The following is a 16,324-nucleotide window of genomic DNA, read 5'->3' on the forward strand; positions in this document are numbered from 1 at the left end:
AGAAATAAACTCAAATTTTGGGAAGATTAAGAAAGATAGGACTTTTGGAAAAACAACTTAATTGGCAGGCAGTCTAAACGTTTCATTACACCGAAACTCGCAAATTTCTAGAACGTTTAAAAAAATCTTTGCACATATACAGGTCTTATAACAGGCCATTGCCCGAGCGGATATCACTTGAAGATTTAAGATGATGCATGTTACTTCTGGGGCATTCGGGTAGCATTAGTGGATTCGACGAAACAAACGAAAGTGCGATTCAAGATACACACGAAATTCAAATCTCGGATAAGTGACTATTCCACATGTATTGAATTTCTAGATGTTCCAAAGTTAATCGGAGATTTTCCAATTTTAAAGGTGGATCCTGAAACGATTGCTGTTCCAGCTAACATTAAACTAGCTTCGGCATTCCAGATAAAATTGACATGCTGCTAGGAGCGGAGGTGTTCTTTGATATGCTGATGTCCGAACGGGTTCAAGTGCCAAACTGTGGTGCTGTATTTCAAGAAACTCAGTTTGATTTAGTCCTCAGCAGATCGATTCCTGAGAAACAACCTACAGCTCTTCCATTGTTTTATGCATGAGCAGAGGAAGATATCGAAGGACTTGTGAAGCGATTTTGGGAAATCGAAATATATTGTGATCCTGTTCAACGGAATCAAACGAATGAGGAGGAATTCCTGAACCACTTCCAAGCACATACGAGCGAACCTCAGAAGGGCGGTACGTTGTTCAATTACCGTTTAATAAGTTGAAACATCAGTTAGGAAACTCGTGGAAAATGGCAGAAAAATGTTTTCTAGAACTGGAAAGGACACTGGATCGGGCCCCGCGGAACAGTATATGGCGTTTCTACGTGAATACGAACTGCTAGGTCACATGGAACCAAGTGTTGACGATGAGAGTCAACTGAAGGGGTACTATCTCCCTCGTCACTATGTGTTGAAACCTAGCAGTACAACGACTACACTCCGAGTAATATTCGACGGTTTAGCTGAATCATATACTGGGGTTTCAATCAACCACATCAGTTAACTGGACCAACCGTACAAAATTATTTGATTAGCATCGTGTCAAACTTTAGAGTCTACAAATACGGAATCACGGCGGATATACCGAAAATGTATCGCCAATTGGAGGTACATTGCAACGACAGACGATACCAGAAAATATTAAATAGATTAAGCAATGACCAGCTGCTTAAGAAGTACGTTTTGCGGACGGTGACGTATGGATTGGCATCGTCCCTATTCCTAGCCAAAATGACATTACGACACTTAGCTATAGATGAAGGACAACAATTTCCGTTGGCAGCTATTGCTGTGGAGAAATCGTTAACACGCATTAGAGAAGGCCCTAGAACTGAAAGAACAAATTATTAGATTATTGCAGAAGGGTGGCTTCAGTATGCAAAAAAAAATGGTTCCAATTCAGAGAATCTACTTCAGGATGTTCCAAAGGAAATGCAAGAAAGTAGCCTGGTGTCCAAGGGAAGATTGTTTCACTTTTGTCGTTCCCATTGAAGAAACCGTTCAAACTGATAGGCTGACTAAAAGGATGATTCTCAGCCAGATCGCGAAGATAGTTGATCCTTTTGGTTTCGTATGCCCAGTGGTTACAGCATCAATACTAATAATTCGGGAACTATGGTCGCTTAACCTAGATTGGAATCAGCCTGTACACGCAAAAAAAAGCGTTCATGAATTCGTGAACTAACGAGTTCACGGTGTATTTTTTCGTGAACAACAGTCACGGATTCGGGAATACAGTCACGTTTTCTGGAACGTTCTGGAAAACGTGACTGGTGTTCCCGAATCCATGAAATAAATCACGGGGTATTTTAGCTGGTTCACGAATTCGGGAACGCTTTTTTTTTGCGTGTATTAAGTGAGATGGCGAATATTTGGATCAATTTCCGAAATCAACTTCATTGGCTCAATGAATTAACGATATCAAGATGGATTCTTGCGAACGAAATTCGAACAATAGAATTGCATGGATTTATGGACGCATCCGATTTGGCGCATGGGCCTTGTTTGTATAGCAGGCTCGTAAGAGGCGACGGCACAATAGAACTCAAACTAATATGCAACAAATCTAGGATACTACCGAAGAAAAAGGGAAGCCAAAAGGAGATAACGACACCCCGAGCGGAATTGTTAGCAGTTCAGTTGCTGTCGAGGTTAACGGTTAAACAACTGAAGGCTCTTGATGTCAAGGCTGCTCTTGATGTGCTGCTAGAGATGTCGTAAAATCTCGATTAATCGATTAGTAACTAATCGATTACTCTCGATTCTTGTCGATTATTGAATCGATTAATCGTTGGGAAGTAATCGATTCAAAATTAATCGATTATCGCAACGATTAATCGAATTATCGAAGTAATCGATTAATTTTCGACATCTCTATGTGCTGCCGATTTTTTACAACCCTGGCCCAGATGCATGAATCACGAGTTGTTTCAAGTGAACGATTTATTTATTTACTAGCAGACCCGACGAACTTTGTTTCGCCTAAAATTGATTTATTCTCTAATTAGTTCTCGAGTTAAGCAGAAATGTGTGTTCCATTTGTATGGGAGCCCCCCCTTTCCAAAAGGGGGAGGGGTCTCAAACCATCTTAAGAACCTTCCCCGACCCCAAAAACCTCTGCATGTAAATTTTCACGCCAATCGGTTCAGTAGTTTCCGAGTCTATAAGGGTCATACAGACAGAAATTCATTTTTATGTATATAGAATATATAGATTACCAGACTAAGGCCGGAGTTGCCTGTGCAATACATAAAAGCCTTCTCCATTCAGCTTGGATCTTGGTTGCACTTCGCCAACCACTATGATGTACTTCGTCTTCGACGTGTTGATGACTAGCCTAATTCGTTTAGCTTCGCTTTTCAGTCTGATGTAGGCTTCCTCTATCTCAAAGTTACGTGCCATGATATCAATGTCGTCGGCGAAACCAAATAACTGGACGGACTTCGTGAAAATCGTACCACTCGTGTCAATCCCTGCCCTTCGTATTACTCCCTCTAAAGCGATGTTGAATAGCAGACACGAAAGACCATCACCTTGTCGTAACCCTCTGCGTGTTTCGAAGGGACTCAAGAATGCCCCTTGAAACTCGAACTACGCACATCACCCGATCCATCGTCGCCTTGATCAACCGTATCAGTTTATCCGAAAATTCGATTTCAGTCCCGATCGATTGTATCATATGCGGCTTTGAAGTCGATAAATAGATGATGTGTGGGCACGTTGTATTCGCGGCATTTCTGCATTGCCTGACGTACGGCGAACACCTGGTCTGTGGTAGAGCGTTCACTCATAAATCCCGCCTGGTACTGCCCCACGAACTCTCTTGCAATTGGTGTTAGTCGGAGGCATAAAATTTGGGAGAGTACCTTGTAGGCGACGTTCAGCAATGTAATTGCGCGGTAGTTGCTACAATTCAGCTTCCAGACACCATCCATCCACTCCTGCGGCAGAACCTCATCCTCCCATACCTTGGTAATCACCCAGTGCAGCGCTCTAGCCAGTGCCTCACCACCGTGTTTAAACAGCTCTCCTGGTAATTGGCCAACTCCAGGGGCTTTGTTATTATTCAGCCCGTCGATTTCCTCCTGGATTTCCTGGAGATTCTGAGCCGGAAGTCGCATGTCCTGCATGTGCGCTCCTAGGTTCATTACCATACCGCCACCATTGTCTGCCGTATCGGCATTCAGGTGCTCTTCGTAGTGCTGCCGCCACCTTTGGATCACCTCACGCTCGTTTGTAAGAAGGTTCCCGTTTATGTCCTTATACATATCGGGCTGTGGCACGTGGCCCTTACGGTTCAACTTCTCATAGAACTTTCGTGCGTTATTAGCGCGGTATAGTTCCTCCGTCTCTTCACGGTCTTGATCTTCCTGCTGGCGCTTTTTTTCTTCTCTCTTCTTTCTCGTTCGCCTTCGTGCGGTGTTGCAGCAATCTCGCCCATGCTGCATTCTTCTCCTTAACTAACTGCTCACATTCGCTGTCATACCAGTCGTTTCTCTGATCCGGAGCCACCGTGCCTAGTGCAGCGGTTGCGGTGCTTACAATGGCGGCTCGAATATTTCTCCAGCCGTCTTCAAGAGATGCTGCGCCTAGCTGCTTTTCCGTTGGAAGTGCCACTTCCAGCTGCTGCGCGTAGTCTTGGGCTAGTCTACCGTCTTGTAGTCGCGCAATGTTTAGCCGCGGCGGACGACTCCGACGCGTGTTGTACACCGTCGAGAGTTTTGAGCGCAGACATACTGCAACGAGGTAGTGATCGGATTCAATATTCGCACTGCGGTAAGTGCGTACGTTCGTGATGTCGGAGAAGAATTTACCGTCAATTAGAACGTGGTCGATTTGGTTTCCGTTACTTGATTAGGTGATTTACATGTGGCCTTGTGGATATTCTTGCGGGGTAAGAAAGTGCTTCGGACTACAATTCCGCGAAAGGCTGCAAAGTTTATGCATCGTTGGCCGTTGTCGTTCAATACGGTATGCAGACTATCCGGTCCGATGACCGGTCTATACATTTCCTCCCTTCCTACCTGATGTCACCGATGACGATTTTGACGTCCCGCAGTGGGCATCCATCGTATGTCTGCTCCAACTGTGCATAGAACGCTCCTTCCTCGTCGTCTGGTCTCCCTTCGTGTGGGCAGTGCACATTGATGGTGCTATAGTTGAAGAATTGGCCTTTATCCTCAGCTTGCATATCCTTGCGTTGATTGGCTGCCACTCAATCACGCGTTGGCGCATCTTTGCCTGCACTATGAAGCTTCCACTCTGATCCTTCCGATGGCTTTATACGGCCATGGAACATGGACGTTAAAGGAGGCTGATCGGAGAGCTTTCGGAGTGATTGAGCGTAAGGTGCTGCGGACAATATTCGGCGGTTAACAGAAGAACGGTATCTGGCGGCGTCGCATGAACCACGAATTGTACCAGGTGTATAAAGGGCTGAATATTATTAAGCTTATATAACACGGCAGACTACGGTGGGCTGGTCACGTTGTTCGTATGCCGGAAGAACGTCAAGCGAAGATAATATTTAGTAGAGAACCCGGAAGAGGCCGCAGGCTTCGTGGAAGGACGCGTACACGATGGCTTTTTGCAGTTGAAGTGGACCTGAAGGCGCTCAATGTTCAGGACGACTGGAAGCGATTAGCCCAGGATCGAGTCCAGTGGAGAAGGATACTCCATTCGGTGTAGGTTCATCGAAGAGCTGTAGCCCATCAAGTATCAAGTAAGTATTGGGCCTGCGCAAACCTCTTGTCTCGTCGGAGGGCCGTCGTGTCAGGGCTGTTTAGCGTCCCACCTAACACCAGGACCTGGGCTTGTGCGCTTTGAGCGGCACACGGTCGCTTTAGCGGAGCCTACTTCCGGATACATGCAGCTTTTTATAGAGGTTTAACAAGGCCCACTGTCAAACCCTACCACATCCTAGGCAGGCGGCACAACTCGCAGATGGCCTGTGGAGGGATCGTCAAGCCCTTGGACATAGTCCCTGCTGCCCCCAAGTGAACTAAAGAGGCTGACAAGGGGCCCTCCTTAGCCTAGCGGTAAGACGTGCGGCTACAAATCAAGATTATGTTGAGGGTTCGATTTCTGGTGCCAGTCTAGGCAATTTTAGGTTTGGAAATTGTCTCGACTACTCTGGGCACAAAGTATCATCGTGTCAGCCTCATGCTATACGAATGCAAAAATGATAATTGTCTTAGGGTATGTCTCATTTGGAGAATTAAACTTAAAAGTGACAGTTCGAAAATTAAAAAATCACCCCGTTATAAGAATGGCTGGTGCTACCCAGCAATTCCTATAGGACATCGATGGAAAATGATTCGATGTCTGCTAAAAGTAATCTAGCTCTGCGAGCAGGGTTATTGGATAATTATTGAAATGTCACTTTTAAGTTTAATTTCAGTTTAATTATCCAATTGAGACAGACCCTTAGAAACCTCGCAGTTAATAACTGTGGAAGGGCTGAATGAACACTAAACTGCGAGGCGGCAATGTTCAGGCAAGGGGGGTGTAATGCCAACAAAGAAAGAAGAAGGCAGGCTTATAAAATATAGCAGATTACAGTGGGCTGAGATCGTAGTGCGGATGTCGGAAGAGAGACCAGCAAAAGTCACGTTTAGCAGAGAACCTAGAAGAGGACGTCGGCTCCGGGTAGATCGGGGAAAAAAATGTATGGATTAAATATTTTTTTCATTGCGCTCTTCATCACAATTATTCCACAAATTATGTTCAAGCTAAGGCATTTTCTTCGTTGACTTGAATTTACTTAATAATTTTGCCTTTCTCTCTTTCAGGCCGTAGAAGAAATGATGTCTTTAGTGGCCAAACAATTTGTGTTAGATTCAATTTTTTTTTCGATTTTAATAGTTTAAAACTTTATAGGGTTATGCAAGTTTTCTTCAGGAGTAAATGTTACATGTGGGTCTTATACTCTACAAAGCTTGACAGCTTACATAAATCTTGCTCAAAACCCACATAACTTAACTTGCCATACCCCCGCCCCCAGAACTATCCACGTGGAGTATGGATAGCTCCTGAAAATATTTCAATCAAATAAACCTTCTTATAAGATGTTTCTATGCGTATTAAATGGGAAATCGTATCTTTGGAAAGGTTGTATAAGACATTTGTACCTTTATACGTGATGAATATTAACATTCAAATTTACTCACCCGTATGTATACGTTTATGAATGTTCAATGTTGATCTTTGGGAAAACCGTTTTAAGCATGTTGCACATTCGAATGGTCTCTCTCCTGAAAATATATTTTTTTTACTAATATCACGACAAAATTCCAGTTGGGCGCCAATATTTCAATCAGAACATGTCTTTGTAAAATATGGGTCCCGAATTAAACTCTTTATGTTATATGCTTACCTGTATGTGACCGTATATGAATATCAAGATAAGGTTTCCGACAAAACGTAGCTGGGCAATGTTCACAAGTAAAAGGCCGATGATTTGCTGTGTGAATTTATAAAAAACATAGTATTAGGTATAGATGTCCTGTCAGACTATATATAGATACAAACACTTCAGTCTGATTTGTAAATTAACACCTACGTGCAAAATGAGTGGCTCTTATCTTAAACAAATACTTAAGCTTCTTACGCGATATCCATTTAAAACTATATGAAATGTTGAAAAATCGCGGATAATACAGAATTTAAATCAAACTAATTTGATAAACGCTAAAAATGGCGACAAGCAACTTTGCACGTGGCATTCAGCATTGAGACAAGCGTGGACTGAAATCCAATATTAAATAATTAGTAAAATATACTAACGGTCATGAACACGTTTGTGAATGTTTAGAGTCGATTTCTGTGAAAACCTATAAGCAATAAATAAGATTTCATTTATACTGTTGTTCGAACTTCATAACAGGCGTAGCACCTTTTATCGCAACCTTCCCTGTCGCAAGCAAAAGGACGTTCACCGGAGTGGGTTCGAAGGTGGATTTCTAAATACGGTTTGCGGCCAAAAGATGCACTACACTGATTACACTGGAACGGTTTATGAATGCTCCAATATCCTGGAACAATAGTCGAAACAAAAAGAATACGAGAGAAACGAGATTAGTTGCTTGTCACCATTATTTAGACGAATTTGAAAATAAAATTAATATAATTTACTTCTCACTAAAAAAATGTTTCAGTCTTTAAATTGAAAAGCTTTTCCAGTATTTTCAAGTTCAGGATTACAACTGAGGAAGGTAGTAAACAACATGTCATGAAAAGGGCCTTAATTGGTTAACTAACAAACATTGTAGCCAAAAGTATAGCTTACAAGGCACAAATAATCAGAGTTTTGCGAAGCACACAGATCCTTGCAGCGAGCAAGGTGGATCGAGCAGGTGGAGGACGATTTGTGATTGGCGACGTGCAGCCATGAACCGAGCCGAATGCTGAAGTTTCTCATGTACTGCGCAGCCCACTCCGGCCTTACTCTGAACAAATAAATAAATAAACAGATCCGCCAAGAAAAAATGACAATTTGATTGTTTAAGGTGTGTCTGGTATCAGGGTTTTTGCATATTCTAAATCGTCGGAAAAAGCTGAAACAAACTCCTGCTTTTTGAGCAATTTTAAAGCCCAGGAACTATTTGTAATTTGCATTTAAAAGTTTTATAGGACTAGCAAATCCCTCTCTGGGCTGCATGGACTAGTTATGAATAAAGTACTAGTTATTAATGATAAATTCTATAATTCTATCGATAAAAAATATTAAATTTCATTTATTTAAAAATCAAATAAAAGATTTACCAACAACATAAAAACATGAACACTGATTTTAGTAGTAAAATCTGTATGGGAACATGTCGAATATGTCATGTACATTGGCGTAGCAGATAAAAAAACGTGCTCTATCGGATGAATTGTAGAAAAAAATAAAATTCTATGCTAAATAGTACAATCAAGCACAACCCGATCAGCAATGCATAACAAAATTATAACAGGGAATTTATTTATTTCAGAAAAATATTGTAACAAAATCTGTTATACATTTGGCTGGTTAGTTGTTAAAATAACAAAAAATACAACAAAAATCCCTCTAGCCGTAACACAATTGAATCAGAGGCTGATACCTTCGTATCAACATTGTAACAAACGTTGATATAATTATCCTGTAAAAAAATCTACTTCCCAGGTAATTGTCTACATCACGTATAAAAATCTTTCTATCCATAATGTAGGAAATTAACTTTGTACTAGCTATTAACATCGAACATATAGATTCAAGTTATACCGCTTTTTTTTCCAATATCTTCAAAAAATGCACGCAATTATATTGTGTAAATATACATGACGAATGTTGGTATAATTTTGATATGAAATTAAACTGGCCGAAAAAACATTTTTATCAAATTATCTAATTATAACACACGTTGTTTTAAATAACAACCATTGATAGAATTGAGTTATAATTTTGTTATGCATTGCTGATAATTCAAATTATATTAAGAATCGATGAAAAATATGCTAAATTTGCATGAAAAGCAGAACGATATTTAATTGTTTTACAAATTTTTTTGTATACTTGGGAACTGTTTTAATTTGTCAAAGATGTATGAAAAAAGCAAATCGCCACTGGATTGTGAATTCATGAATGTCATTTTATCTATACAAAATATGTTTGAAAATGTAAGGTGCCTGCCAGAGTAAACGCGACGAGCGATGCGACGCGACGCGACTCACGTAAAAGAATAACAATCATTATCAACAGGCTGTCAAATTGCACTGTCGCGTCGCGTCGCATCGCACGTCGCGTTTACTCTGGCTTGCCCCTAAGTGACTATGATATATACACTGTATTATTGTATACACTATATCAATAAAATGTCCGTACAGTGCTGGCTCCGGGGCAGCAGGGACTTTGTCCCAGGGCTTGACGACCCCTCCCCATGGCCACTGCGAGTTAGACCGGGACCATCGTCCCTAACCCCTAATCCCAAGGCGTCAAGCGACCCGTGCCGAGGGGATGCATGGCCAGGGGGGTGAAATAATAAGCTAGGCCTTTAACGGAGCCTGTGGGGTACCTGGGCACCCCCCACAGTAATTGTCCCTTACCGCGTCATGCTGGGCTCTGGCGTGGTGGACCTCTTTTCCCGAGCAACTCGTGGGATCAAAATGGAAAACCAAGACAATTCTTCAACTAGTGGTAGTAGTGTAGGCGACAACCCCTTCGCAAGAGGTGGGTTGTTCAGGTCTCTGCCTAGGAGGCCAGAGGCAATAGTCGGCAGCTCAGTGCGCAGCGCCAACGTGGGTCACTTAACCTTCCTCTCGGCTAAAAAAACGCCGGTAGAGGTTATTGACGGCCCATGGCTTGCGGAGGCGATGAACCGCAAACGCGACGGGCTTTCGGCCTTCGAGGTGGCGACGGAACAGCTGGACGCCATCATCGACTTTGCGTCATCGAGCATAATATTAGTAAGGACCTCAAGAGGAGCTTGCTGAAACTTCGAAAGTCGATGATGGACGCCAAGCTGGAAACGGCGGTCGGGACGGCCAAGTGCGAACCCGTGAAATCCATGGAGTCGAGGTCTACCCAGACTGAGGCCCAAGAACTTGCGGATTTGGGCAAGGTCGAATCGACCGAGGGCGTGCCAGCGAAGACGGTGGTGCCAAAGTCTACCCAGACTGAGGCTCAAGTATTCGCAGGCACGACGGGGGTGGCTGCTCTAACGGAGCAGACACAAAAACGGGGAGACAGTCTCCAGGGATGAGCTCCTGGGGGCCGCCCCAAAACGCGGAGGTTACTACCCCGAACAAGGGTAGTGGGGCTGGGAAGCTGAACCCCGGCCAGGTACCTCCAAAACCGGGGGAGGAAGGACCTGGAAAGGTCCGTCCACCCAGGAAAGACGGTGGTAAGGGGTTACGGCAGGCTGAGAGCTCTCAGCCGCCCAGACCAGGGAAATAGAGGGGGATGACGCCTCCTGGACCCTGGTCAAGAACAAGAGGAAACCGAAGACGTCAAGGGCCGAAAAGAAGGCCCAGGCGAATGAGGGTAGCAAGAAGTCTAGGGTAGGCGCCAATCGCTCCAGGGGCGATGCCCTAGTCATCAAAACGGACGAGGCTAAGTACTCGGACGTCTTGAAGGCGATGAGGAGTGACGTCAAGCTCGGTGAACTCGGCGCCGACGTACGTCGAATAAGACGTACCCGGATGGGCGAGATGATCCTCGAGCTAAAGCGGGGCGTCTCGCAAAGGGCGCCGCCTACAAGAAGTTGGCGGAGGAAGTCCTAGGCGAGACGGTCAAGGTGAGGGCACTCACGACGGAGGTGAATCTAAGGGTTAAAGACCTGGACGAGATCACCGAAGTCGAAGAGCTCGTCACGGCACTGCGGCGACAGTGCGAAGTGGAGGCGTCCACCGCAGCCGTTCGGCTACGGAAAGGTCCGGCAGGGACACAGGTAGCATTGGTTCGGCTACCTGCAGCGGACGCCTCCAAGGTAGTCAAGTTAGGGAGCGTCAAGGTGGGGTGGTCGGTATGCCCTGTGGGCATATATGAGCAACCCGAAGTTTGCTTCAAGTGCCTGGAACCGGGGCACAAGCAATGGGACTGCAAAGGCCCTGACTAGGGTGGTCTAACCGGTAGTACCGAAACCGGTAATACCGGTATTACCGGCCAAATTTGGGTACCGAAAATACCGGTATTAGAGACGGAAAATACCGGTATTTTCGGTATTTCAAATGTTGCTGTCAGTATAAAAAATCTCGAATAGATTTCACCAACATATATCAGCTGAACTGCCTATAATCGCATATCTGTCCCATATAAATAGGAAATCCAGCATATATGGGACAAATATTCGGTTACAAGCAGTAAAGACTCATCGTGCAAAAAATACAACAATTGAATGCGCGTATGAGTAACTTTGCACAAAAATCGATCATCATCGTTATTAATCATACGTGTTGCTTCATTCTCTTAGCCATCTGAATTTTCCCGCAATATATGACATTGGAATATATGAATATTTGCAATACATGAAATTTGCTGCAAAAATATGTTTGCTCTGAATTAGTGGCTGATACGACGGCACGCTGGAATAGCATGTTATCTATGCTCAAACGAATCTATGAGTAGAAGCTTTAATCCAAATGCAACTTCAGTGATGATTGTTTGACGGTTGGAAAAATAATTCAAGCCCTCTAAGTGCCTCTAACCTATTCAAGCTGTTGTGGAACTACTCTGCCGTGAGTTTTGCAATATATATGAAGCCGACGTGGCGCTCCAAACAATTGTCAAATCAATCAACAGAAACTTCCGCCAACTTATTCGATGATTTTGGGAAAAAAAAAACCAACCCAAGCGAGACGGTCAGAATGCGACGATCTTTTTGCTTTTTTGAATAATTCTGCCGTAAAGTAATTGATCAGTAACAATTTTCGCATTTTTTTCAAGACATCCAGTTATACTTTTATTAAGCAAGCGGACGTGATTCCTTATGCGATCGTTGAAACTGAGACAACGACCTTACCTGACGATCGTTGCGAAGAAGATGCCTCTACGGATTATTTTTCTGGTTTATCGGTTAAAGAACAACTTGTGAAGAGACTGTAGCAGAGCAAAACACTTGGAATTCTCATACTATGAATCTGAAGGGATTAAGAGCAAATACTTGACACTGATTTTCGACGGTCTTGAAATCATTCGTCCAACTAGGTTGAACCAGAGAAGGCATACTCAGTAGTTTCCAGCATTCCCAATTCGCGTTGCCCAGCTCAACATGCAACGATTTTAAAATTTGAATTTGCCAACAAATATTGTTTTTCATCCAAAAGTCCAGTTTCTTTTAATACCTAAAATTTTCACAAAAACCGGTATTCTACCGGTATTACCGGTATTGATTCCACCAAATACCGAATACCGGTATTATTAAAAAATGGCCAATACCGACCACCCTAGCCCTGATAGAAGCAAGCTCTGTCGACGCTGCGGATTAAAGGGACATAAGGCACAATGCTGCACGAACCCTCCCAACTGTTTGATCTGTTCCAGCAAAGCTGCGAACAGCAAGCACCATGGGGGTTCGAAGTGCCAACGTTTAAGCGTGCTGCAAAATCACAGTGCAGGCAACGCAGCTAAACCTGAACCACTGTGATGCAGCCCAGCAACTGCTGTGTCAGACAGTTGCTGAATGGGGGACGGATATCGCCATCATAGCAGATCCTTACCGGGTACCCGCTAGGAACGGTAATTGGGTCACCGATGGGTCTAAAATGGCGGCGATATGGAAAACGGGGAAATACCCAGTCCAAGAGTTGGTGTCTTCGACACACGAGGGCTTCGTCATTGCCAAAATCAACGGGGTCTTCTTCTGCAGCTGCTATGCGCCTCCTCGATGGTCGATCGAGCAGTTCGGTCGAATGCTAGATTGTTTGACGGCTAACTTGATGGGGCGTAGGCCGGTGGTGATAGCGGGGGACTTCAACGCTTGGGCCGTGGAATGGGGAAGCCGATCCACGAATCAACGGGGGCAGATCCTGCTGGAATCACTGGCCATGTTGGATGTGGACTTGGCTAATGTCGGTACCAAAAGTACCTACAGCTGGAACGGTGCCGAGTTGATTATCGACGTTACGTTCTGGAGCCCTGGCCAAACGAGTAGTTCGAACTGGAGGGTAGATGATGGCTACACTCACAGCGACCACCTGGCGGTTCGCTACAGTATCGACTATACGACCAGCATTCAGCGGACGGAAGAAGGGGCGAGGCCTAGTCCTCGTATGTGGAAGACATCATACTTCGACGACGAGGTGTTTAAGGAAGCGCTCCGCCGCGAGCACAATACTCTCGGTCTGAGCGGCGAGCAGCTGGTAACAGTACTCTCGCGTGCATGCGATGCCACCATGCCTAGGAAAGTCCACCCTAGGAATGGGAGACCACCGGCTTACTGGTGGACTCAAGCAATTGCGAACCTGCGCCGCGCCTGCCTACGGGCAAGGAGGTGGATGCAGCGAGCACGCACAGAAGAGGAGCGTGTTGAACGACGGGTGGCGTTCGTGGCTCCTAGAGCCGCTCTGAAGACTGAGATTAGATCAAGCAAAAAGCCTGCTTCGAGGGCCTGTGTCAAAGTGCCAACGCGAATCCATGGGGTGACGCCTATAGGGTCGTAATGGCCAAGACACGTGGGGCGATGGCCCCTACAGAGCGGTCTCCAGAGATGCTGGAGAGGATCATCGCGGGGCTCTTCCCACGTCACGACCCAAGCCCCTGGCCTCCTTCGTGGAGCTGCCAGGAGCCAGGGTGGCCGACGAGGGAAGAGTAACTGTGGCGGAACTTGCGGGGATTGCACAGTCCCTTAGTGTAGGTAAGGCGCCAGGACCGGATGGTATTCCGAACCTGGCCATTAAAGCGGCCATTGCCGAGGCTCCCGAGATGTTCAGATCTGTCATGCAGAGATGCCTGGACGAGGGAGTCTTCCCTGAAGCATGGAAAAGGCAGAGCTTGGTCCTATTGCCAAAGGCGGGAAAACCACCGGGGGATCCGTCGGCATATAGACCAATATGCCTGCTTGATATGGCGGGGAAGGTGCTCGAGAAGATCATCCTCAACAGGTTGTTGATACGCACGGAGGATGCGGATGGTCTATCGAGTAACCAGTTTGGCTTCCGAAAGGGTAAGTCGACCGTAGACGCTATCTTGTCGGTTACCAAATCCGCGGAGATAGCTATCCAGCGTAAGAGGAGGGGAGTTCGCTATTGTGCAGTAGTGACTCTCGACGTGAGGAATGCTTTCAATAGTGCCAGTTGGGCAGCTATTGCAGATGCGCTCCTGCGTCTTGGAATTCCCGAGTACCTGTACAAGATTCTCGGAAGCTACTTCCAGAATCGAGTACTGGTATACGACACGGAGGCGGGTCGGAAGTGTGTTGACATAACCTCAGGGGTTCCGCAAGGTTCCATACTGGGTCCGGTGTTATGGAACGTCATGTACGACGGTGTCTTGAGGTTGAAGTTCCCGGTGGGCGTGGTAATCGTTGGCTTCGCTGACGATATTACGCTGGAGGTCTACGGCGAATCGATCGAAGAGGTGGAGTTGACTGCAGCCCACTCGATCGCAATTGTGGAGGAGTGGATGAGTTCCAGGAAGTTAGAACTGGCTCACCACAAGACTGAGGTGGTTGTTGTTAACAACCGAAAGTCGGAGCAGCAAGCGGTGATAAGGGCAGGCAACTGCACGATCACCTCTGAACGCTCAATCAAACTCTTGGGGTAATAATCGACGATAAGCTCACCTTTGGTAGCCACGTCAATTACGCCTGCAAGCGTGCCTCCACAGCTATAGTGGCATTGTCCCGGATGATGTCCAATAGCTCTGCGGTTTATGCCAGCAAGCGCAAGCTTCTGGCTAGCGTTGCTCTGTCCATACTGAGGTATGGGGGCCAGCTTGGGGCACGGCCCTGCGTATTAACTGCTACAGAACGAAGTTAGAAAGTACGTATAGGCTCATGTGCCTAAGAGTTGCGAGCGCGTACCGTACCGTGTCGCACGATGCACTCTGCGTCATCACCGGTATGATGCCTATTGACATCGTTATCGGTGAAGACATAGAGTGCTTTGAAATGCGCGGCACGAGAGGCATCCGCAGGACTGTCAGGTTGGCCTCAATGGTCAAATGGCAGCGTGCGTGGGACAGTTCCACTAAGGGTAGATGGACACATAGGTTGATACCGGAGATAGGTACGTGGGTCAAGAGGCGCCATGGGGAAATCACTTTCCACCTGACCCAGGTCCTTACAGGCCATGGTTGCTTCCAGACAGTACCTACACCGGTTCGGACACTCGGCCTCGCCCGAGTGTCCGGTGTGCGTTGGTTTAGAGGAAACGGCGGAACACGTGTTGTTCGTGTGCCCGCGTTTTCGCACAATGCGTGACCACATGCTTGCCACATGTGGTCTGGACACTACTCCGGACAACCTAGTTCGGAGGATGTGTAAAGATGAAGTTGGCTGGAACGCCGTTTTATCGGCTATCGTCCAAATCGTCTCGGAGCTACACAGAAGGTGGCGCGTGGACTCGAGGGATGGCTAGTTCAGGCGCAAATAAGAGGTGGTGGGTTCGGAGTCGGCTTCATGGGTCATACCGGTGCCCTGTGGTCGAACTCGATCCTTTTATCGAACAAGTGGCCGCGCGAAGAACAACATGGTATCGTCGCTTTCGCGGCGTCGGTCAACCGGGCGGGTTCCGAGCCCGAGGACGGAAAGGGGTCCTCGTCAAGGCTGGGGCAGGCGTAGGCACCGCGTCTGCAAGTCCCTCTGTGTGCTGGCGAATAGGCCCTATCGCAGAAAGGTCAATTTGGGGTGCACGCGGCATCATCATTCTTGATACCAGTCGTGCAGAGGGAAGCAGGCGCGAAGTCGACCCTGCCCACCTTCCGAGGACATTGGGCGTGGTAAGGCCACCTGGAAAGCCGGCAATGCGCTGGCACGATACCATGGTGTTCTTCTAAAAAAGCGAGTCACGATGTTCGATGCTGCAAGGACACGCAGCTAACCTCGAGGGTGCGTTATGCACTGGCCCCCATTACTTTCTGGTTGTACCGAAGGGACGATGGGCTTGGCGGCAATGGAAACGGTTTAGCTGGTCGGGGATGCAGTTCTGCCTCCCTCATTGGAGGTGGCCCCTAACCCAGCACTTCCTGGTCAACCCAGGATGTCTGTTGAGCAGATTCCCCCTCCATTGTTTAGGAAGAAAAAAAAAAAAAAAAAAAACAGTGCTGGCTCGGATATGAAAACCATTTATAAAACATATTTAATTAACTAAACAAACGTGTGATTTGATGT

The 16,324-nt window shown here is 46.1% G+C and overlaps 1 protein-coding gene across 4 annotated transcripts in view; it reads right to left on the reverse strand.

Annotated features, from left to right (window-relative positions):
- Positions 1-16,324, reverse strand: part of LOC134227768 (zinc finger protein 12-like) — a 69,081-nt gene that overhangs the window by 15,951 nt on the left and 36,806 nt on the right. For 3 of the 4 annotated variants that reach the window (XM_062709444.1, XM_062709445.1, XM_062709443.1), the window contains exons 6-9: positions 7,429-7,567; positions 7,320-7,366; positions 6,910-6,996; positions 6,704-6,787 (exon numbers count right to left, since the gene is read on the reverse strand). In XM_062709444.1, coding sequence (XP_062565428.1) covers positions 6,704-6,787; positions 6,910-6,996; positions 7,320-7,366; positions 7,429-7,567 — 357 coding nt within the window. The remainder of the gene's footprint in view (positions 1-6,703; positions 6,788-6,909; positions 6,997-7,319; positions 7,367-7,428; positions 7,568-16,324) is intronic. The other variant, XM_062709446.1, reaches the window with a different exon arrangement.

Source organism: Armigeres subalbatus, chromosome 3, assembly GCF_024139115.2.
Source record: "Armigeres subalbatus isolate Guangzhou_Male chromosome 3, GZ_Asu_2, whole genome shotgun sequence".
Classification (NCBI taxonomy): domain Eukaryota; kingdom Metazoa; phylum Arthropoda; class Insecta; order Diptera; family Culicidae; genus Armigeres; species Armigeres subalbatus.